This window comes from Orbicella franksi, chromosome 5 (assembly GCF_964199315.1).
Source record: "Orbicella franksi chromosome 5, jaOrbFran1.1, whole genome shotgun sequence".
In the NCBI taxonomy this organism is placed as follows: domain Eukaryota; kingdom Metazoa; phylum Cnidaria; class Anthozoa; order Scleractinia; family Merulinidae; genus Orbicella; species Orbicella franksi.
The window spans coordinates 12,387,401-12,411,400 of NC_138149.1; the positions used below are offsets into that span (position 1 = coordinate 12,387,401).

General features: G+C 40.8%; 2 protein-coding genes across 4 annotated transcripts in view; one reads left to right on the plus strand and one right to left on the minus strand.

The window, feature by feature from the left end:
- LOC145486264 (SWI/SNF complex subunit SMARCC2-like) overlaps positions 1-11,853 on the plus strand; it is a 20,782-nt gene extending 8,929 nt beyond the window's left edge. The window contains exons 15-34 of the mRNA XM_081464890.1: positions 168-221; positions 334-379; positions 550-580; positions 1,405-1,470; positions 1,890-1,948; positions 2,190-2,371; positions 2,981-3,052; positions 3,531-3,644; positions 4,155-4,308; positions 4,545-4,633; positions 4,736-4,775; positions 5,004-5,057; positions 5,550-5,679; positions 5,959-6,081; positions 6,366-6,482; positions 6,948-7,030; positions 7,368-7,490; positions 8,105-8,239; positions 8,538-8,838; positions 11,478-11,853. Coding sequence (XP_081321016.1) covers positions 168-221; positions 334-379; positions 550-580; positions 1,405-1,470; positions 1,890-1,948; positions 2,190-2,371; positions 2,981-3,052; positions 3,531-3,644; positions 4,155-4,308; positions 4,545-4,633; positions 4,736-4,775; positions 5,004-5,057; positions 5,550-5,679; positions 5,959-6,081; positions 6,366-6,482; positions 6,948-7,030; positions 7,368-7,490; positions 8,105-8,239; positions 8,538-8,838; positions 11,478-11,758 — 2,254 coding nt within the window. The 3' untranslated portion in view covers positions 11,759-11,853. The remainder of the gene's footprint in view (positions 1-167; positions 222-333; positions 380-549; positions 581-1,404; positions 1,471-1,889; positions 1,949-2,189; positions 2,372-2,980; positions 3,053-3,530; positions 3,645-4,154; positions 4,309-4,544; positions 4,634-4,735; positions 4,776-5,003; positions 5,058-5,549; positions 5,680-5,958; positions 6,082-6,365; positions 6,483-6,947; positions 7,031-7,367; positions 7,491-8,104; positions 8,240-8,537; positions 8,839-11,477) is intronic.
- A 2,091-nt stretch (positions 11,854-13,944) lies between these two features.
- LOC145486259 (uncharacterized) overlaps positions 13,945-24,000 on the minus strand; it is a 70,755-nt gene continuing 60,699 nt past the window's right edge. For 2 of the 3 annotated variants that reach the window (XM_081464884.1, XM_081464886.1), the window contains 12 exons: positions 23,493-23,623; positions 23,126-23,305; positions 22,157-22,301; positions 21,813-21,970; positions 21,250-21,396; positions 20,122-20,263; positions 18,973-19,035; positions 18,257-18,366; positions 18,071-18,141; positions 16,976-17,133; positions 16,775-16,825; positions 13,945-16,107 (listed from right to left, as the gene is read on the minus strand). In XM_081464884.1, coding sequence (XP_081321010.1) covers positions 15,875-16,107; positions 16,775-16,825; positions 16,976-17,133; positions 18,071-18,141; positions 18,257-18,366; positions 18,973-19,035; positions 20,122-20,263; positions 21,250-21,396; positions 21,813-21,970; positions 22,157-22,301; positions 23,126-23,305; positions 23,493-23,623 — 1,589 coding nt within the window. In that variant the 3' untranslated portion in view covers positions 13,945-15,874. The remainder of the gene's footprint in view (positions 16,108-16,774; positions 16,826-16,975; positions 17,134-18,070; positions 18,142-18,256; positions 18,367-18,972; positions 19,036-20,121; positions 20,264-21,249; positions 21,397-21,812; positions 21,971-22,156; positions 22,302-23,125; positions 23,306-23,492; positions 23,624-24,000) is intronic. The other variant, XM_081464885.1, reaches the window with a different exon arrangement.

The following is a 24,000-nucleotide window of genomic DNA, read 5'->3' on the forward strand; positions in this document are numbered from 1 at the left end:
TGAGAGTTTTTTAAACTCTGAAAAACCTCATGAAAAAATATTCAGCTATGGCTCATCTTCCACAACATTTTGTGTTCATTCTAAGCACCCACTCATGTTTCTATTGTTCAACAGACACAAAGAAACTGTGTTCTATTTCTTAAACAACAATGGATTTTTTCTAATAGGCCTGGACCAGGAAATCCCAAGAAAAAGACTGGTAAAGAAGAGGATAATGACAGGTGCAATTAGAACTTTTCAATATGATTTCACTTGGTTTGTGGTTGTAGTTGTAATAAGCTCATAATTCACTTTTAATTAACTTGCATTAAACAGTTCCTGTTCTGTTTTCAGTGACGATGCTACCAAAGATCTACCTGATCCATCGCCAATACCTAATGTAAGGATCAAAACCTTTGGAAAATTAATATAATTGTTTTGCCCAGTTTGAGGCACGTTTTGTACATACAATGGTATATAGCAAAGAGCTCAATACAACTCACGTATATAGGATAGGGGGGCTTGATCTTGTTTGAATAAAAATAATTTTATTTAATTTTTTCCCCATAGGTTGAAGAAGTCTCTGCTTCTACTGCTTCAGGTAATTAACAGAAGATCCAGTTTTGCTGCATGACTTTCATAAAGGACAATAACTCATAACACCTGTAAACAGAAATTAATGGCTGATTCATTTGATTTTGGCTTGATGTTACAGTTTGATCGTTACTGTTAAGGGACACACTTTGGAAAGAAGCTAACGGCATAATTTAATTATAATTGTTAATGCAAGGCCAGAATGCTGCTCTTGTGATATGTCACCTTCAACATTATAAATTAACATGTTCAATTTAAGATTAGTTGTTACACCTAATCGTACCTTTTTGGTATGCTTTGGCAGCATATCAGGCAATTTGGTCGAGCCATGGTTCGTGCTTTGGTGAGAAATGGTCTAGCCAAAATACCCATGGCAAAACCAAACAAAGCTGATATGCTGCCGAAGCATACCAAACAGGTACAATGAAGTATTTACCATACCCAAATTCAGCCAAGTGACCATGATGTCATAGCTATATCAGATTAGTTATTTGATATCACAGGATATCAGGACAGTAGACATGGCTTCTGATTGGCTGATTGTGAATTTGGGTAAAGTAACTACACGTACTACATGTACAGTATATGTAATCAGAGGTCTGGAAGTTACAGTGGACTGTAACTTGATATTCATGGAAATTAAAATCCTGAAAGTAGAAAAGGAAACTTCATAGTAATCCCAATGTCTTGAAAAATTCACCAGGATTGAATGATGTTTCAACCAGAAGCATGTTTTTGATGCTCCAGCAAAAACAGCGTAGGAGTTGAATCATGAACTGTCCAGCAGTAAATGACCTTTTTTGCATCTTTGGTTTACAAAATTTAATGCAGGTGCAAAGGGTAAGGAAGATTTGCAACCAATCAAGGGGACCTCACTGACAGACATATCTGATTCAGGTAAAACAAACTGCACAATCGCTATTTGTTAGCAAGCCTTAGCAGCGTTCATGAAAAAGATGTCCCTTTATTTACCATAATTCTTTCTGTTGGAAAGAGCAACATAGTGGCTACAAATACGCTAGTCTATGGTGTAAAAACTGAGAAAAATAATTTCTAGCTCCAAGAACAGCATTCTGCGTATTGGATTCAGCCAATAAGACTTTCATTTCAGCTGCCTGCAAATATACAATGTACGTGTGACTTTTGAATTTGTAGCTAATTAGCAATGCTGCGATTGGATAACTCTGTAATACTGTTATGTGGAATCGTTCTTTAAGTCAAAGTTACCTGACCGTATGAAGTGTTGTTTGTGCACTCTGCATGTATGCACCTCAGACCTATTTTGATGATGGCAATTTATTATTATTTTTTTCCAGGAAAACCAGAAGGCACTGATGGGGAGGAAATGGAGACTAGTAGTCACATGGATACACAGGTATCCCATTCAACCTCAAGCTAGTCAGTTTTTGTTAGATCATTGTTATATTTTTTTGGTCTCCCATTTTCTGTGAAGGGAACAAGCAGGTACCACACTCAGCCTGTCATACCTGTTTTAACTGACAAATGAGTTAACATGTATCATATATCTGTTGCTGATCAAATTGTTTGCCAGCTTCACGTTTGTTTGATGTTCAAGTGGTTGTCAAAACTTCATTATGATTTTATCTCGCTCAAAGGACCAACCAGAGGACAGTACAGAGCAGTCAGCACCAGCCTCGCCTTCATCCAGCCAGACTAAAGATGGATTGTTCAAAGAACCACTCGTCATGCCAGACAGTGAACCTCATGATGAAAACCTGACAGAACAGACACATCATATCATAATCCCTAGTTATGCCTCCTGGTTTGACTACAACAGGTACAATACTGCAAAATAATGAAAATGAGCCTCCCACCCTCCCCTCCCCTCCCATCCCTCATCCTCAGTAGAAAGACTCCCCCCTCCCATGATATGAAAGAGAGGGAAAATCAGGGGTAAAAGGCCTCTTCAAACCACAGACTTGTATTTAGATTTACAGTTCTTGAGACAACATAATTTTGTACTTTTATAAGTACCCTGCTGCAGTCCTTGTGTTGCATAGTTTTTTTTTTTACAGTCATGTAGAAATCCCAACTCGGAGAATTTTGTCGTTCGTTTGATAACCTTGTGTTGCCCATTGCTTCAAAAAATGTGTTTGGTAGGGGATTTACCACAAAGCGTGTTATAATCATGTGCTTGAGTGCAAATTCGATTCCAATAACAAGCTGAGACCAAAAATATCTCTGAAAAAGACCTCTCCCCAAAATGTGAATCGTGTTACTTTTTCACACTTTAGAAGTTCATTTGGCTACTTCATGTGGCTGCCTTCTATCACTGATGGCTCACAGTTCCATACAAGTTACAGCACATGTGCCTTCCCTACATGTATTAACTGTGATGTGTTAGAGCATTTTATTTGACATGGACAGCGTTTTTTTTCCTTTGCAGTGTCCATGCCATTGAAAGGAGAGCCTTGCCTGAATTTTTCAACGGTAAAAACAAATCCAAGACTCCCGAAGTGTAAGTAGAACTCCTTCTATTGTAGAGTGACGGTAACCTTTTTGGGTGCTCAGAACTGGATGCTTTAAAAATCTTTTTATACAGCTAGTTAACCCCTCTCTCTATCTCCAATAATTATATGCCAGCAGCTTCCTTTTGCAGTGATTAATAACGAAAAAGGTTTCTGGAGGACAAAGCTTCCTCGCTTCCATAAAAAAAAAGCGTTTTAATTTTGCAATATTCAAATCGTCGTTAAATCTCAACCTTACATGGCAGTGGTCTGAAAATTTGGTTCTGACTGTTTAATATATGCTCTTTCCAGTTCTGAACTCAATTAGCTGCAGCGAAAAGTTTAATCGAAATTATCCATCTTGTGACCAACTGTTGCAAAAGGCCTGTTAAAAGGGTGGCATAAGACCGCTCCCACTGGAGAGACTGTGAAGGCCTACGAATATGGCTGATCCTTACTAATTTGTTTTTGATTCTCATATTTATTTAGTTATCTTGCTTGTCGCAACTTCATGCTTGATGCATACCGACTGAACCCGACAGAATACCTCACTGCTACGGCCTGTCGACGGAACCTTGGTGGTGATGTGTGTGCAGTTGTGAGGTACGTGGTGAATTGCTGAATGTTTGGTAGCAAATGTAGCGTCCGTAGACATATGTACATGTACATGTATGCAGGTAAATGATAAATGAGTTAATGACTCGCTGTAGACTTCTGCCAAAGTCTGGCATGTTAAAATAGCTGCACTGTCCCATTTCTGGTCATCCTGCCCAGCTTGGACTTCTCCGTATTATATGGCTAGTTCCCTGAGCGGGCAAGATAAACTGAATCCTGCGCTGTGATTGGTACCCGAGCGGGCAAGATGTCGCTCTCTTGCCCGCTCGGGATTACCCGCTGTGTCCCGCAAGAAAATAGTGTTTCTTTTCCTTATAATAAATCTTTTATTGACCAAGCTTGTTCGGTCAAGATGGCTGGATATTGGCCTCGTTCTTTTTTGTGCGTGTTTGTGGACCTGGTTTCCGTCTCGGTCCACAAACACGCAAAAAAAGAACTTGGCCAATATCCAGCCATCTTGACCTCACGCTTGGTCAGTAACCCATATTTCTTGTTTAGGATTCACGCTTTTCTAGAGCAGTGGGGTCTGATCAATTATCAAGTGGATGCTGACGGCCGCCCAGCTCCCATGGGACCACCATCCACGTCACACTTCCACGTGTTGGCTGACACGCCTGCAGGACTGCAGCCTCTTCAACCTGCCAAGACACAGGTATCGCAGTATTCAGATTTCTTTCTCTGCGTTCTCTGTTCCTCTCCTGCTTGATACAAATAACAAGCCGAGAATTAATCGATTATGCCAACAAAACCAATTCCGAAGCGCTAACGGTAAAAGTCCACGTTCACTTCTGAAAACGTGTACAAAAAATGTTGAGTGTTCACAATTTGAGTGTCCTGACCGTAAGAGTTTGTAGCTAATAAGTGACTTGACCCTCAATTTCCTTTCAGATTCCCCCTTCACAGCAAATGATACAGTTTAAGGATGATTTTGGTAACAAAGAGATCTACAAGAGTGGTATAACAGGGGCCAACTTCGGGTAAGTTGCCGCGTGTCTTTTTTAAGTAAACTGGTGTTTTTTTGTGCTAGTATTTATCTTTAAAATGCATTAAAGAGCTAATTTTTTCCCTTCATCCTTTAGCCTTCGCTCGGACCAGTATCTTTCGAAAAAGAGTCAAAAGGTAAGCCAGTAAAATTGTCACGTAACACCAGTTGAACAGCGACAACAACATTCGAAGCCATGCCACCCCCAGATATCGGTCGGGCACCTACAACTGTTGCTACGGAGAGACTCGATGTGAACTAGGCCATTTACAATTTACCTTGTCTCATTATTACCAAATAGCAAAAACAAAATAAAAACAAACCAACACTGTAATGTGACGTGTCGATGTTTTTCGTTCTCGTAGGCTGCAACAGCCACTAAGGAATGGACTGAGCAAGAGACGCTTCTTCTGCTGGAGGTATACGAGAAAAAGAATATTTAGATTGTAATTTACAGAGCGATACAAAACTAAAGACTGGAAATGTAGTATTCACAAAGGAAATGTGTGACGGATTCTAGCCAGATTTAGAAATTAGAAAATGACCACCAAAATTGAGTGAAATATAAAAAAAAATACCATTGGAAACAGCGAAGGAACATTTCAGTAACACAGCAAATACAAAAGAAGGTACGGATGGACAGAAAGTGAAGAAGATTAAAACGGATTTCTGTGTGGGTTTTGAAAACCCGTCAGGCTGAACAGCTTTTAAAGTTAATCTCGCTTGTTTGTTGCAATTAATTATCAAGCCCGGGAGACATATTTGTTTGTAATGAAGGTATGGTTTTGTCATTTAGATCCACAAAAGTAGTTTATTTGCTAATACAACGTTTATTTCATACAGTCCTTTTAATTGTCATGTCCCTTAACCAATTTTGTGTTAGGCAAGATTCCTTGTTGTGTACTCTGTAGGGCTTGGAAATGTTTAAAGATGACTGGAATAAGGTGGCTGAGCATGTTGGTACACGAACACAAGATGAATGCATATTGCACTTTCTGAGACTTCCAATAGAGGACCCGTATCTAGAAGATGTACAACTGGGTGAGTTTGTAGGGATTGATAAACTCCTGAGGGGGAGAGGGGGTGGGGGACTCTCATATGAAAAGGTCTGGGATGTTCGTCGGAATATATAATTAAAACCCCTAAAGGAGACCCCTAAAAGATACCACTTAAAACGGAAATGTCTGGGTTTTTTTTGTAGCGTTTGTGTGACGTTTCCAACAACCGCGTCATCGGAAAAAAAAGGTTTTAGCATTTGTTAGGAACTGAGCATGTTGACATTTTATTGGCATTTGCTTAATATTGTTGTTGTTTTTCCAGGTCCGTTGTCACACCAGCCTGTACCATTCAGTCAACAGGGTAACCCAATCATGTCCACAGTGGCTTTCCTAGCCTCAGTTGTGGATCCTCGAGTGGCAAGTGCTGCTGCTAAAGCTGCTTTAGGTTAGAAAACCATTTCATTGCGCTCTGTCACATAAAATGTAATGTAACGTTGCCATGTCAACTTCAATCTTCATCCTGAGCGAGATTATGATTGGTCAGATCAAACCGAACCCATCAAAAGTTGTCAGATGCATATCATAAGTTAATCAAAAGCTTTGTCACGTGCAGTGGTATACAGCGTACGGCTGTTGGCTTTTTGGCACTCGATGTTAAAACTGACAAACGGGAAAAACGTAAACGAAATTGTTTATCTGCTTTTTCAATTCATGTTTTGTTATTAACAGAGAAATTCTCGGAAATGAAGGATGAGATTCCCCAGGCGGTCATCGACAGCCATGTAAAGAACGCTGCTAGTGCTCGGGCAGAGAAAGTAAAACAGGAGACTTCAGAAGAAAATACAGGTACACTTTACAAAATACTATTGTCTGACTGAGCTTTTGTTTTTAACGTGGACTAGAGGAGTTGTTGCGCTAATTATTCTTTCAGTAGGTCACCCAGCTGGAAAAATATATGGGAATTCCGTTTTGGGCCTTTGGGTTTTGAAAGGCATGCCCGATGTGAATGGAGGGTGCGAATTCAGGGAAATCTACATAACGACTTGTCAAAATCTGGAAAACTCGCGAAAGTGACATAACTCCTTGTGAGAAATTCTGTCTCGCTCAGTCTTCAGGCTCCTCGGTCAGCGCTGACCGAGCAGGCCAAGGATTGGGTATGAATTTGACTTGTTAATTGTAATGGCGTTAAAACCCATGCGCTTGGTATAATGACGAAAATTTAACTACATCCCTCGTCTATCCCCATCCCGGTCTCCAAACAGTAAACCAAACTGTCCCACTAAATCACTTTTATATCTTTGTATTGTTCAGAAGAAACACCGCAACCCATGGAAGTGAATGGAAACCAGGTAACAGGATCTGAGGGTGGAGAGACACGGGCGCAAGATGTCAAGGTCAGAGCTAGTTGACTGTAAAATATTAACCAAAAACAAACCCCATTTGGGTGTACTCGTCTCTAGTGCTTATATGGTGTCTTCCTATCTCCACTGGGGCTATGGTTTCTTACTCTGGTTGGGACTCTAGATAGTCCATCCAGTTGCCCTCAAAATTTTGACAGGTGTTCCTAGCAAATTACTGGTGGACCTGCTCGTGAACTTGACAGGAAAGAGACGCTGTGATAATAAATACGGACACCCATCTGACCCCCCAATTCTTAGCGCTCTGTCTACATGAAGGAGAGGCAACGTTTATTCTTTTTTTTTGTCTCTCTCTCTCTCTCTCTGTCGTTAGATGGAAGACTCGTCGGAGACGAGTAGCCACGCTCAGAACGGAGATAAAACACAAGCTATCAACGAGGAAAACATTGCAAAGGCAGCTGCATCAGCTCTGGCAGCGGCAGCAGTGAAAGCTAAGGTAACTGTCCTGTGGTTAGTCATTTAGTGTATAGTACACAACCTTAACAAAACGTGGTCACATTAAATTGGAAGAAACGCTCTAACGAAGAGTATTCTATGGCAAAATAGAATTTCACCGAGGCGCCCTTTTTTGTGTGGCAGATTGACTTTTTTATTCAAACGATTTTCAGTTACATGTTAAGGTTTTAATCCTTTCCCCCAAGTTTTTCTAAAAAACAAAAAATGGCAGTATTCCGTCGGGGTTTTGGAGCAAGGGAATAAAAACAAAATTGGGAATAATTATAACAAGAAAGCTAATTGGTACGTTGTCAATATTCCCTTGTAATTTGTTGCTTGCCGAGTGAAGGCAGGATGACTGAGTAGTTGTAATCCCCAAACGTTTTAGGTATCTTTGCGCAAAGTGCTTCGATTTCACAACAGTTGGTTTAAAACCTTGATTTATTTAAGCTCCGTGGAACTGATCAGGCTGTACTTTGAGTGCAAGTTGTAGTTGCACTTGGACTTTTTGAGTCTCTAATTGGCAATAAAATTGAGGATTATCTCACTTCTGTGGCGTTTTACTTCCGCCCTACTAGTTTGAAATCAGCGCTAGACATTTTATTTCCCCGACAGCACCTGGCTCAAGTTGAAGAGCGTAAGATCAAGAGCCTGGTAGCGCTTCTCGTTGAGACGCAGATGAAGAAACTGGAGATTAAACTGCGCCACTTTGAAGAACTTGAAACCATCATGGACCGCGAGCGAGAGGCGGTAAGTACAGAGCAGAAAACGCTCTTCAAACCGGAGGAATTCGAAACCGCCGGTTTTGCGTTTTAGTGTGAACGGAAAACATTTTGAGAAATGGAGTTTTTCAAAAACGATGACGTCACAATAATCATGTGATTAATCCTAATCCTCAAGGGTGCACTAAAGCGTTTCTGCTGCCGGTGATTGTTGGTTTTCATATTTGTCCAGCGAAGTGTATACGGAAAACATTTGATACGTTGTCAGACTGACGGGGCCTTAGTAGAGGAGACGTGTAACCCGCTTTATGTTTTTATTTTGTCAGCTTGAGTACCAGCGCCAGCAACTCCTTGCTGAAAGACAACAGTTCCATCAAGAACAACTCAAGGCTGCTGAGCTGCGAGCTCGCGCTGCGGCCGGTCATTTGTCCCCCTCGGCACCCTCCCCAGGGCAGCTTCAACCACAGTCACAGGTATCCCAGCCTCAACCCCAGTTTCCACAGCAACAACAGCAGTCACAGCCACAAGCGCCCCAACAGCGGAGGCATTCTCAACAGGCCCAGTCACAGGTCCCTCAGCCGGGAGTGTCAAGTCACATGCCACAGGCTGCCAGTCCTGCTCAGCAAGGTAAGAAATTTTCAGTCATTCTTTGAACTGGCTAAGCAAAATACAGTGAAACCTGTATCAAGCGGATTCGCATGGGTATTCGTTAGTGTCCGCTTAATAGAATACTACGAAGAGTCGGTATTTGTTCCTGACACCCTCCGCGCGACCGGAAAACTTAAAATTATGCAAATTAGGGAAAGCTAAGTGAAGAGAACGACTCGTTGAGGCGTTTGAGCTTCAGCGCTCGCCGTTCGTTTTTTCCTTCGTATTCGTGTATTCTTGTTTCAGTGGGAAAAAGAAGAGATTACCCACAGTCTGGCTTAACAGATGTGTTCGCTTACTGCGAAAAAGACTTATCACTACCAGCACCTTACGAACGACTTAAAAAAAAATACCAGCGAACGGAGCTCAAACAGAACTCCTTAATTTGACTAACAACAGACGGATCGAAACCGACTAGAACCGAGCAATGACTGTTGGGGAACTTTACATGAGTCCAGGGTTTTCCTTACAATTTTTCCTTTGGGAGTCCCTTGGACTCCTTCAACCCAAGGTTGAGGGTCCAGAAGAAAAAAGTGGGGGTCCCACGGTTAGAGTTTTAAATTCCAGCATCAGTCCAATAAAAGGTGTGCGAGAATCATTTAGTTTTTTCATCAAGTTATCTTCAACACATTTGGCCAAAACAGATTCCATCTCTGAAACAATTTCGGGTTTCTTATAAAAAACAGAAGCATCACTACATCCAATAGCAGCCTGAAGTTCCATTATTGGAATAAAGTTATCAGCAGCAATGTTGTTCCTCATCATACTATATACCGTTCTAAGCTGGACAACGTGTCTTCTCGTGATTTCCTGTGTTTCATACTCAATGTTCTTTGCATTTGTAACTGTCACTTGAAAGCTTTTTCAGAGCTTGAGGTCACTGATACTCGTAATGTGATCTTTCGAATTTTGGTGCCTTTTCCAGGGCCGACTTCTAATAATTTTTACAGCCAGTTGTTGTGAAAGGGTTTTTCTTACCTGTCATCTTATAGATATCACAATACATTTTTTCGTTTTCTTCTTTCAACCACGTGAATTCTTCCATCCAAGCTGGAAAGAAACGCCTCTTTTTTTCGCGGGCTGTAATTCCGAATGCGCTATCTTACATTGTGTACCACAATGCCTCACAATCGCGCATTAGTTCTCGAGCCTCTGCGAGGATTTCACAGCAAGAGCAAGCTTGAGAACGAGAAAAACAAAAGGTGGCGCTGCAATAGTCGATTCAAAGGAGTGAATGTGCCAGATTTGGGAGTTGAAAGATGGACTAAGAAAACAGAACAAAGATTGCAAATTCTAATTTTATTCTCAAGAGAATTTTTCGCAGATCCATTTTGAGATGCATTTTGTAATAACTACGCATTTTGTAATACCTTACGCATTTTGTAATAAAAGTTGCAGCATTTTGTAATTACCTGCAGTATTTTGTATTAAATGCAAACGACGCATTTTGTAATAAGTGTTGCAGCATTTTGTAATGAACGTTAGTCTACGCAATTTGTAATAACGAGGTGACGCAAATTGTAACACGATAATTTCACCAAGCATACAGATTGGCTGGATTCCCTTCAACACTGGCTTAATATAGTTTGTCAAGTGCTCTTTTTTAGCAGATATTGGGAGCTAAACAACCCACATACTTCTATGTAAATCTATATTTTCAATAAGCATGTGGCATAATTTTAGTCTGAGAGGTGTATAAATTTTGGAAAATAAAATTCTCAATTCCTTAAAAATTTCCTAAATCTTCATAATGGAGAATGGAATACCACCAGGTGAAATAGTTCCACCCATTGTCACGCAAATGTTGACGTTTTATTACTTTCTTTTTCGTGAACCTAACTTGATTCCAAGACTCGGACAAAAGTGAGAAAAAAGAACTTCTCTAAAAAATCGCGTGCATCTACTGTACAAATACCCATGCAGATACTGTACTCATATTCAGTTTTAAAAATCCTGCAATAATATAATAACTGATTTTCCATCAGGTTGGTGTTGAAGGGAATCCAGCCAATCTGTATGCTTGGTGAAATTATCGTGTGAAGAGACTTATTACAATTTGCGTCACCACGTTATTACAAATTGCGTAGACTGACGTTTATTACAAAATGCTGCAGCTCTTATTACAAAATGCGTCGTTTGCATTTAATACAAACTACTGCAGGTAATTACAAAATGCGTAAGGTATTACAAAATGCGTAGTTATTACAAAATGCCGCAAAACACCCGTTCTCCTTGCCGTTTTGCGTCCCTTTTCCATTTTTCAGCCAAACAGTGCGTCTCGGACGCGCATTTGCGCGTAAGGGAAAACCCTGATGAGTCTTACAGCCAATAAACTGACCAATCATTTTCAACGGACCAGACTTAAAACATCATCGACTGACAAAAACTATTCACTTGACTCTGAAGATGACCTCCGCTCAGGTTGTCGAAACGTCAGTCACCAATAACAGTTCTTTTCAGAACTACCCTCACCCGAACGATCACATTATACGAACTACTGATACTCCCAGGTTCAAACCACTTACCATAAAGCCCAAAACTGTCGTTTCAACTTTTGCCTTTTTGGCTATTTTCGAACTTGAATTTTATGTCTTCCTTTTGATATTCTTAAATTGCAGGTAGCAGCCAACAAGCAGGCTCCAATCCACCCTCTGCCTCTGCCTCGCCAGCTCCAGTATCAATGAACCCTGGCTCCGTCCCTCAAATCGGCTCGCACCCTCCCTCAGGCTGTAGCACCCCAGTGTCATTCATGGGATCGAATGCCGCCTCTCCTGCATCAGCTCCCGGTACCCCCAGCAATGTTCCTATAGCTCATGCTACCGCTGGTCAGATGGTTCACGGGCCTGGTGACAATGCGGTGTCAAGCCCAGTGCCCCCGGCCGGAAGCATGATGGAGTGATGAGATCGGAGCGGCGTCAACTTTTGACCACGAATAGTTTCCTTAGTTTTTGTTGTTTCTTTTATAAAGTAATAAAATGTCATTTATGCCAAGAATTGTCACTAGTGTAGTAGCGTTCACTCTAATCCTGTCAGTCTATAGCTTGAGATAGAACTGGTAACAGGGACAGGGATCTTGCTCAGCTTACGATAAACACTAAGAATGCGAACTCCTTCCAAATTATCATTTTTTTGTTTTATTGCCTCGTTCAATGCTGCGATAATGACGATAACTGTCTACAGTATACTACACCTGTACAGTACTAGGACTGGCCAGCCCTTAGTGACCAAAGAACAAACCATAATTGTAGCCAGCATTAACATTAGCATTAGCAGTCCCACTGCAACAAAAATCAGTGATACAGCTTACAAATGTTTATAAGTGTTTTTCAAAGGCAGGCCCAATTCCTTTCTAATGTCCGTTTACGTGAGCTTAAAAACAAAGGAAAAGTTGAGATCGTAAGCCTTCCAAGTGTCCGCGGCCGCTTACGGGAATGAGTAAATACAGAGTTTGTATGGGAGTTCAAACGGGGTTCTATGAAGACAGTCGTAAGTAGAGCTGCCCGCTCACGAGAGTGTCCGTTAAGAGAGCTTCCACTGTATCCGTGACTTTCGAATCGAGAAGAAGTCTGGGGCTAGTGTCATCACGCAATAGACCAATTTCGATATATTAAAATTCAGCCTAACACAATAGACTTCAGCTTGAGGCTCTGGGGAATACACCCCGCAAACTCTTCAGTTACTCCCCAGAACTTTTGCTTGTAGAATCGATACTGTTAGCAAGGCACTTACTTTTTATTAACATTCAGATTAGCAGTGTGAATGGTCTTATCGGGAGTAAGGTTGCTCAAATTAATTCTTTCTAATGGAAAATATAAAATTCAGCGTTCGTACAAACCTTGAAAAGTCCTTGAAAAATGACGAAATCTTTCAAAAGTCCTTGAAAATCGACAAATTTAGGTTTTCATCTTGAATAGTCCTTGAATTTCTTGACAGATCCTTGATTTTGATGATGGCAAAGTTAAGGGTTGGAACATTTGACTCCTGAGGGAGGGGAAGGGGATGATTTGGTGTAGGCATCATTTTTTTAACCTGGATTTTTTTTTTTTTCTTGGGGCATGGGGTTTGCATGAAATTTTTTATCCATGTAACACCCTTTTTATCGGTTCACTAGAACGCGAGTTAATGTTTGTTGGCAGGGGTCGTGTGCATTCTTTTTTTGTTATTATTTTTGCATAAGTCACAGCTACGTTGGGCAGGGCGTGTCTCCAGTATGCAAGACCACCGCCTGCCAAGGATCGCACTGCATGGTGAACTCTCCACTGGCCAGCGCGACAGAGAGGCATCGAAGAAGCGCTTCAAAGACAACTTCGAGCAATCCGGTCCTTGAGCGCTACAAAGACAGCTTGAAGAAAACTCTCGGTATTCTCGGTGCCTGCTGCCACAGTGACCACAGCCGGTGGGCTACCCTTGCAACACACCAGGACACCTGCGGTCACACCATCCAACAAGCCGTCTACTCCTTCGAGGACACCCGTAAGGCAAACATAACGGAGAAAAGACGCAGAGGAAAGGACCGCGATGCTGCAGCACCAAACCCTGATGCGACTTTCATCTGCAGCCGCTGCAGCCGGGCCTGCCAGTCACGCATTGAACTCACCAGCCACGTGCGCGCCTGCAGTCGTGGTGGAAAAGAGAAAGAGAGAAGAGGAGAGGGGACAAGGAGAGGGGAAAGAACAAGAAGCGGCAAGAAAGAGGAGAATCTCCTCTCCACTCTGGGGAAGGACCGAGAAGGCCAGCGCATTCTCGGCCCTTACATCCAGCCCGAGCGTGTTCGCAGCCGGGCACAGCTTCGGTCAAGGGCAATGCATGGAAGGATCACATTAGGTGTCATAAGGGCGGATTTAGACAGTTCAACTTAGCTGTATGCTGCAACCTTACCGCAAGTGTAAAACACGAATTATTTCGCGTAAATCAAACGCACAAATTCACAAGCAAGTTGACGCTTTACAAACCATTCGTGTCGGTTGCCGCATTCGGCAAACGTCGCACTGTTTAAATCGACCCCAAGAAGTCAACCGTAAATGATATACAAAAGCCACATTGATTTGATCAAAAATATGTATATTTCTTTTACGAGACATGAAAACAAATGAAAATTCATTATAAAAATAACTTTCCCTTATCTGTTTTCATTATTGACATCTTATTAAAAATTAACTGGGTTTTTAGCCTCTCTGATCAAGACCACTAGTCCCAAGCTAGAAAAACATCTCCCGTCAGCTAAGATTTTATCGCCGAGAGCACACTGGGAACGAGAATGGGACTATATTTCCTCTTTTCCTTGACTTGTGTAATTCTGCGATACAAATATGGGACTAAAAATATGTAAAAAATTATCTTTACCTAATTTTCACTATAACCTTGGCAACAAGCAAAGTAATCTAGAACAAACTACGTTTCATAAGGATTTTTTAAAAAAAAAAAAATTAGGATGGTCAAACCTTAAGTTAAAAAAGTACAAAAATAATACTATATTTAGAAATACCACACACATTAATTTAAAACCCATCGCTTATTCCATTATTACTGTTAATTAATAGCTTTTTATTGCTATAATTATGATTTTGGTGGAATTGCAGATGTAATCGCATTAAAAAAGCAGCAGTCTACCGCGGAAAAATTAAAAAGGGTTCCCTAAATAGGCATACAATGTGCACAGAAAAATGCTTGTACAACATAAGAAAAAGCACGAGTTATACCAGACTTTTCTTTTGTCACATTCGTACCAGTACATGCGAGCTAAGGATTTGTTTCCAAATATTAAACACCGCAATAAAGTACATGTCGAAATATTGACTAAAAAGGTCGCTACGGAAGACATCTTTTAGAAAATCGTCGTTCTGTGTGTAGTTACATCTATTCCGTTTGATAATAATCCGATATAGTTTTTGCAAGCGGCAAAATTCTATCGTCAAGCGAAGCAAGACTAATCGCCATTCCAGCCGTGATTGACTCGCTACACTGGAACCAAATGCTTTAAGCATTCAACAAGTCCACACGAGGAATTCACGAAAATTCCACTGAAAACGCAACATAGCTGCTCTTTTGCATTCACTACACAGCAGTTATGTTAATATTCATTCTTATTTCAATACGGCCATACAGTGCCTTGCTTGTTAGGGCTTGGCCCGTTTCCCAAATGTCTCAAAAAGTAATACCTGATTAGTTGTATTTTAACTTTCAGTTATGATAAGAATCATTTTAAGTGCTATCCACATAATTCAAACGGAAAACTACCAACATTTATAGCAAAATTCGCTTTAACCTTACCCTAATTTCATCGTCGCCATGTTGGTGACAACTGGAAGTTGGCCATTGTTACAGTACGTGCATAAAAAAAATTAACATAACCCAATTTATCAGGCTGATAATTTGGGTTATGAAGAATATTAAGAGCTAAAACATGGACAAATTATATCTCCCTGCCTCGTCTACCAGCAAGATTTCGATCAGTATTTTCTAATGTATCTGATGCCCATAAACGATCAATTGTCGCCTCCGATTTGAGCCGATATGGGTGTGGCAACTGAGTAGCCCTTCGCAACATCCTCAAAACGGGTCTTCAACACGAGTGGACAGTTTTGAAGATGTCAAGTAACACTGATTAAAAATTTTTGCTTATTTTCTATATAACTTAAAGACAACTCTATAGACCAATATATAATTTCCTACTAAAAATTAGCAAGTTTACGGTCCTATATTTTCATAAATTTGCAACGGGTTGTTATAAAAATTTACCTATATACTAAATTTGGCATGATAAATCTAGCGGGGAGGCTTATTTTTGTTTTAATGAAACAATTAGAAAAGCGTGACAACGTCTAAAAGAGCTATTGTCTCGTGTAAATCAAGTGGACTAATGATTTCGAACTATGCTTTGAAACCCCACGACAGAATTAAGTGGTGAAAGTGCTACATGACTATTGAGATTTTACCACCCTTGCCCAACTTAACTCAACCCCGAGGTTCACCCCATCTTTCCCTCCCCACCCCCCTCCTCACTAATTGAAACCTCTTATGTTCCCTGGGCTGTACCGTCCGAAGATATAGCACCATTATCACTGTGTAGCACTTGCTTCGTCGATGAGAAGTAGACCGGGTTATCAAATTGTTGCTGATCAAAGAGGTGATCTCCCTGTTTCTTCCTGTGAAACCAACAAGCCACTGCCCCGCCACACAATCCAAGGAACACTAAGACTGCTATGGCGATGCCTGCCTGGGCTCCTCCGGACAAACCACTTGATTTATCTGAAATCGCGGAATAAGCATCTCCCATTGAGTAAAGCATTTCATAAAATAACTGAGATACTACGCGCGCTTTCATTGGTCGATAGCTGTGTTTAGATGAGAGAATGTAAACACGGTTATGACGTTTTAGATTCGCGCGTATTTTTTGAGAATTATTTTATAAAAGCAATAGAGTACTTTTTCCGTGTTTACATAGCCTCATCTAAACACTTGGGGGGTTGGGAGAATACTCGAAAATTATGCAAACCCTCGACTGCGTCTCGTGTTTAGATGAGGTTATGTAACCACGGAAAAGTGCTCTATTGCTTAAATAGTACAGTTTTCCCCAAAAGGAAAAGAGCACGAATGCTAGCAAAGTCCTTACGTCAACTTGTCACCATCGATTCGTGTCAGCTACTTAGCAACGCCTTTGCTAAAAAAAAAAGTAGGTCCAATCAACAGAGCCTATGCGTGATGACTGTTCTCATGTGAGTATTCTTTCCATTTTTGCTGCTTTAGGATTTCGTTTCTGATAACTTTTCACATTTTCACGTTGAAAGCGAGGCTTACGGGTGAAACTAGCTTGTCCAGCGTTAACATGAATGATGGCTATTCTCGGGCAAGAGAGTGTGACCCAATGAACTGTTTTAGGGAATGCACAGCAAATCCTAAAATTCTGTCAACTTACCACTCTTCCGTGCCGCGGCCGTCGGTTGTTCACCGGTGCTTCCATTCCACGCTAGAAAGAATTCAGAATCAAACGAAACGTGATCAACACGTTCTTACAGATAGAAAATCTCTCGACCGTATGGTCTCGGCAGTTGAGAACTGAGACAGAGAAAAGAATGGATGGGATATCTAATAAAAAGTATCAAGAGTACCTACTCACCAACTTTTGTGACATTGAGAGAGGCTGGATCAACTGCCAACCCTCCAAGGCTTCCACTCTTCACAGCAACCGCGAGGTTGCTTGTGACATTGTCCCCTAGACCATCTGCTATGTCACGAGTAAACGTTAAATTGAAGATGGCTACAACGCTTCCACGTCTACAAAAAAGACGGAACGACCGCGTCAACTTGACAGAAAACCTCTTACAAGAAGGAAAAAGTGGAAATATCGTATAATTTACGACACAAAACATGCACAAAATTACAATTTTGGAAAAAAAACTGTTGATAAATTTTCGTAAATTAACGTCAATTTATCGTTTTCTGATTAATTTTTCTCTTCATCGACACTAATCAATGTTGCCTGGGTTCGAATATGAACACAGCTACATTTTTAAACGAAATTAAACTTTTACACTGGCTATGGGCGTTTTCCATGCAACCACAATTCCGAAAATTTCGAAGCGGAGACGAATGGTACGAAAATGTCCTGGAAAAGATTCCAGTAAATCCCGAAATTATTGAATTTCACAAAGGCGAACCATTGAACCGAAAAGAAAGTCAAATGGAACGGAGATTCCCGACAGAAAATTTCAGAAAATTTCGGTATACCTTACAAGGTTGTCCTCTTTCCTGGAATTTCCAGAAAATGCTGTTCCATTCGTCACTTGAAATTTCCGGAAATTCAAACCTGAATTTTTCATCGAACGCAAAGCACCCTTTTATGACGAAAAGCTATTTCTAAAGACATGGTTAGAACCACAGTTTGTTTCTTTAATCCGAGCACCACTGCATTGTGCTATCATTAAGTCGTTGTGTACAGGCGCGGATCCAGGATTTTTCTTAGAGGGGGCTGCACCACTAAGGAATGGCTTACCTGACTGGTGAGGTAAACAAATTTTAAAAGCGAATACGAAGAATAAGGCTTCATATCGGGGGGGGGGGTGCGCACCCCCTGCACCCTCCCCCTAAATCCGCCCCTGGTGTAAATAATTCAGGTATACATACGGTAAAAGCGGAGAAACCATTTCTACTAGTTTTCAGGAGAAAATAGAAACTTTACAGTTAGCAAAACTCGTGATTTCAATCATCATACCTGAAGCCTGTTACCTTGACCGTCAAAAATGCCAGTGACGCTTCGTCAACGCCCGAGTACAGATCTCGTATCTGTTAAAAAGAAAACAAAGGCTATGAAGAAAATCAACGAAACCTCTCTTTATTCCAAATTTAAAGTTTGGCACATAATTAAAACGTATATGGTGACGTAGCAAAGAATTTGTACCGATTTTTCCAGTTTCCCGGTAAGACTCTTAAACGCAGCACTGCCAGTATTTTTCAGGTCATCACTCCATTCCTCTTTAGTGAGCTTCACGGAACCTGCGTATGTCACAGCTGAAAAGTAACGACGTGAGTTTAAGGTCGCAAATACCGAGATATATGTTTTCAAAAAAATGTACTCTTTTTATTAATTCATCTAAAAAATGGAAGCGCCAAAACTTGGGCAAGGCAAACCATGGAAGTAATATATCACTAAACCATTGCAAGGTCCGTGGATACATAATATTTGAGTTTCACAAGTTACGGCCCGATCGAAAAATTTGCAAGAAAGAACGAGAGCTTTTTTTCCCAACTGAAAACTGAACAAGATAGTTCGATAAAGTATTCATTGTTATGTATATTTCAAAACACTGCTGAAAAATCAATGAATCTATTTTCGGTAAAAGCGCGCGACAAAAATTTGACTATGTTCGCCTTTCGTTTTCCGGTCGCTGTTGTAAAGTTTAGCCGAAGTTTTCGTTCGATCGTGAAGGTAAAAATATTCTGTACAGTATTTAAAGAAAGGAATTCGCTGAAACTATTCCGTGAGTGGTGGATCTTAGCGGCCCGTATTACAGACTTCAGACCGTTTAGAGCACCAATCAGAAATCTCCTTTTCATGTTGGACAAATTTGCCATATGATAAGAAAAAAACATTTTAAACTACAAAACTCGTGACACCTGTTGGTGGCGCTGTGCTTTCTGATGATGGTATACTGGTGGGCATGTCTGTTGGGCGCAGATCTAAACAAAAAAAAAAACGAACAAAACAACATTAGGTCTTACCTCATACACAGATTAAGATAATTGCCAATGTATCGCTCTTCTAAGGACTGTTTCTAATCTGAGTTTTAAGACAACAGGTAGTAACAGTGATAGAGCGGTTTTCATTTGAGCGTCGAAACTGATTCGCATTGGGCTGGGCCGGAGCAGAGAGGGGGTGGGCCATCAGTTTTTGAGCCCTTGGTAAGGGCTAAAGTAACAGCTAAAGTAGAGTAAAGGAAAACAATATTATTTTTAGATGATTTTTTATTATCATTGTTAAGAAATAAGTCTAAAATGTAAATAACACTACAATTTCATTAGCCTGCGTAGCAGTCTTTTCCGTTTCCTCTAAGCGGGAGAAACCGAGAGCCAAGGGGAAGTCGCACGAACGCATGTGGCGAGAGCAAAAAGTTAGGAACAGAGGGGAGGGGGTGTCCTTGCCCCTTCCCCCTGCCACTAATTTTTTTGTTACCTCTGTTCCCGTGCCCTCGCGCGACTCCCGCTTGCCTGAAAGGAAACGGAAAAGACTGCTACGCAGGCTACAATTTCATACACAAAATATGATTTTGTTGGATTATGCAACCAAAAATGTCATGTGTTATAGGATGTGGTTCACATAATTTTCAACCATTTCGGGGTGGATCACTCAGTTTTATGCCAAATGGAAGAGGGGGGGGGGGATGTTATGTGTTTTCTAACAACTACATTTTCAAATGCTCCGGCCCACCCTCCGCCTATCCCCCACCCCCCTGCACTTTTTGACAAGTCCCTTAGTTACGCAAATCTGGCGAATCCCTTGAATGCAGAAACAGCTCTCACACAGTCATACAGTTATGGAAAAAACAGGCTTTGTTCTACGTTGTGTCATTTTAGCTTTAGGTATGAAGGTGTAAATTCACAACATATTGACAACAATGAACAATAACTGCTTTATTAACAAACTGCTTCTTGCACCAAATTCTACAATCTGATATTGAGTTTCCCATTGTCTACTTGTTTGCAAGCTGCTTGCATACTTTCGCATACAGCTCCAAGGCTCCCATGAGCAGTACCGTTCACACTTACCAGTTGGACAGCCGTACAATTCTAAACGGAGACATGGTCGAATGTTCCAAGTGCCTGGTACAATTTTAAACAATCGTCCTCGTACTCCAGAGGCAACCCTGTTCTTCACCACTGATGAACTATCTACGTTTGCCAAAAACACCTGGAAAAGTTGACAGCGTTAGCTACTGAGCGCACTAGGTCGAAATGTGTTTGGCTCTACCAAACATCTCGACGAATTTGTCTCCGCCAAACTTTCGAATTGGTAATCGTTGACGCCCTTACAACACCAAATTATTTCAATGACAACCACACCACCCTCGAATTTAGTAAAGATTTCTCTTGCTTAGACCTCCCAAAGAGCAAAAGAAATCACGCTTGAGAGGGGTGATTTACGGAGCTCCAGCGTACATTTATCGAGTTTGAAAATAAACAATAGCCTCCATTTGGCGCGAAAATATGCTCGGATGTTTGTCCGTGGACATTATCTGTTCCGAGAGGCGAACAGTTTTCCGAGAGCGAAGGTCGAGGAAAATTGTGAGCTTCGAAGAACAGATAATGTCCAAGGACAAATATCGGAGCATATTTTCAAAGTCAAATGGAGGCAATTGTGTTTATTACCCTTCAAATACTTTTCGCAACACGCGCAGTTTCGAAAATTGCGGAATATGTATAAATATACTAGCGTTCCATCACGAATGCCGTTCTCTGAATGGCTACGCTACTCACTATCTATTCTGTTGTAGATAGTGTTTGTACAGAGCATATAGGTAAAGTTTTAAACGACTAGTAGATTTATGCTAGTAAAACAAATCAGATCATTCGCTCACGATTGATATCCGCGATAGTTGACCCGGGCTGCTCACAATTTAATTGTTGAAAATATGCACGCTCGCTCTATTGATTCGGCTCGTGCGGATTTACTACTTGTTCGTTATAAATTCCTTTATTTTCGAAAGTTGTAACTTTCAGCCCGTACTATGCAAAGCCCTCTCGATCGTTCAATCTCAATTTCTAGGTTTCGCGAAAATTGTCGGCAATTACCGTGTATTGCTAGTAATTTTTTTAAAAAATTCTTTTCTTTCATTAAAAAACGGTCAAATTTAAATAGAAATTGTTTTACTCTGGGAGAGACGCCGAATAACCCACCTTAGGTTTGTCATCCTGTGTAAGTGGTTTCCATGCGCTGCTTGGGGAATCTTTGGTACTAATCGTGTAGCTTTTGATGTATCCCTTGCCATCATCGGCGCCCTGTGTAGCAATGTGATAGACCTTCATGATCCTATCCAGATCAACCTTGAAAATAATAATAACAAATAAGTAAAAGAACATGAGAAGAACACTCCTGAACAACTTGACAAACAAAAAAGACATTGACGAATTGATGACGATAATGTTGGTTATGACAGCGACGCTGATGTTGATAATGACGATGATGACCATGACGACAGGATGCCGCTGCTGATGATGATAATGGTGGTTGTCGTGATGCTGAGGCTGATGACGATAATGATGATGAGAAGGATGTTGACGGGGATGGTGATGATAACATTAGCTTCTACATTATAGCATCGTACAAATTATTTCCTTTACTCTCATATGACCCAAATGTATTGACCTTGCGAGAAAAAACCTAATACGCTGAAAACACTCCGTTTTCGAAGAAAAAGGAAAAGGCGGCCTTCGAGCCATAACACATTAAAGTCACATACCACAAAAGATGGCTTGTTATCATCATCAGATGCACACCACCCAGTACTTCCATTCAAACGGCCTTGAGTGGCCGCGTGAGCCTGGTCTAATAACGAACTCGATGATAGGGCCCAGTCCTCGATAAAGCCTTGTCTTAAGCCAAGGGCTGAGTCACATCCTGAAACAACACCACCCTGAAATTAGACTAGTCTTGCAGAGACTCTCCTTACAAACTACGCGTTTTTCTGGCTTTGAATTCGCTAAGGTGTAAGCAAAATGTTTCTGCTGGAAAATTAAAAGCACATCTTCAAAATCTCAAATTATACCTTGTTTTATGACAAGAAAACAACAGAGGCAAACTCACCGTTTTGACAACCAAAGATTTCAAGACGTAAACACGCGCCGGCTGTCGACCAGGACTGTGGCTTCACGCGCAAGGCTAGAGTTATGATTGGTTGGGCTAGGAGATGCGACACAGGACTAACAGCATCTTGGTTACCACGGAAATTCTGCAATGACAAAAACATGAATCAAACAATGGATGTTTCCACTGACGCATTCTTCATGGCATGCTAGGAGCATTTGTGTGAAAAGGTACATTCCCCATTTTATCCAAAATTGACCCCCCTCTATGAACCAACTTCTGAATTTCACAAGCGAATGAAATTGCGTTTAAGTTAACTACATGCCTTACAGAAAATTCTGTACTTTCGAAATTGGGCCAGGTGGTATGAAAAGTTTCTGGGAAGGATTCTGGGACAATCCGAGAATTGCTAGTCCAAGCAATCGAAAATTCCAGAAATATGGGAAGCAAATTCAAGTGGAACAGAAAGTTCAAGTAAGAAATTTTCGATCTTTGGGTATACCTCGCGACGTTGTCCTGTTTTCCGAAAGTCTCAAAAAATGCAGACCTATTCACCACGGACATTTATTTCCAATGGAAAATGCCACTTTTCTTTGATTTCCATACTTTGAGTTTAAACAGCAGTTATTTTCAGTTGTTTAAGTATTATGCATTATGCCAATGAACATTTGGACGAGTTAAAGCAAAAATATTTTGTTCAGGTTTTTTCACCCATTTTTCGTCTGGTTCTCCAAGAAATATTTGACAGTAACGAGGAATGAAAGAGCAAATTCTAGTCATAGTAATCCACGACCTTTAGAGGAAAGAAACGAAAAACAGTTTAACGTCCTTCGAAACAGCCGCTTAACGAAGTTGTTTGCCTCTTTAAACTGACATCCCTACCATTTAGAGGCTCTCAAATCACCAAGGCATGATGCAATCTCAAAAGGTAAACTAGTACAATAAAGTGGTATGAAACATTATGCTTACTCTTGTTTTGGCTCCTTCCTTGTAGTCGATCCACACTTTGTTGTCACCGACCTTCCTGAGCGCCAGACTGTAGACCTTGACATAACCGAATCCTTTGCCTCCTCCCCAGGTGGTTACTTTGGTAATTTTTCTCTCCATATCGGAAAATGATATCTGGAACCAGGGCTGCTTTTCAGAAGCCTAAGGAGAAAAAAAAATTCACGCAACGATCAACATGTAAGCTCTCCTTACAAAACCAAAATATTATCTAGCAAATCTGGCAAAGAAAATTTAAACACTTGTCAACTGGAGTCCACTGCCTTGATAAACCATGTAAGAATCTGATCTGTTTACATGTAGGAAGAAACCTATCCAAAGCAAAAATTACCTTAGAACACCACCCTACACTTTGAGACGGGCGGGCGTTTACAGCCTTATGCGAGTTGTCCTTGAATGTAGAGGCGGACAGAGAATTGTCCGGTATAGCACCTGATTGCATTCCAAGAGGCGTCTGGCAGGCTGCGAAAACACACATTCATGACAGATAAAAATCACATCAAAAGGGTACCACTTATGTTCTTTACGTACTACAATGCAAATTAACCATTTGATTTCTCAGGTTCTTATATAATGAGGATTTTTGACATGAACTGTATGATCACATGACTAATTTGTGACACGATATGAAAAAGGGTAGCTCCCTTGAATAAAACCAATTGACTGGAAAGTATTTTATACCACCATTTGCTCTATCTCAAAAGGATTCCTTAGGCAAAACTGGTAAGAATTACTATGGAATGAACTCGTTTTGCATAGCAATCAAATGCAAGTGACTCTCATTTCCGCATGCAACGCCAGACTTCATTTAAGTTAAACAGTGACTAATGATATCTCGG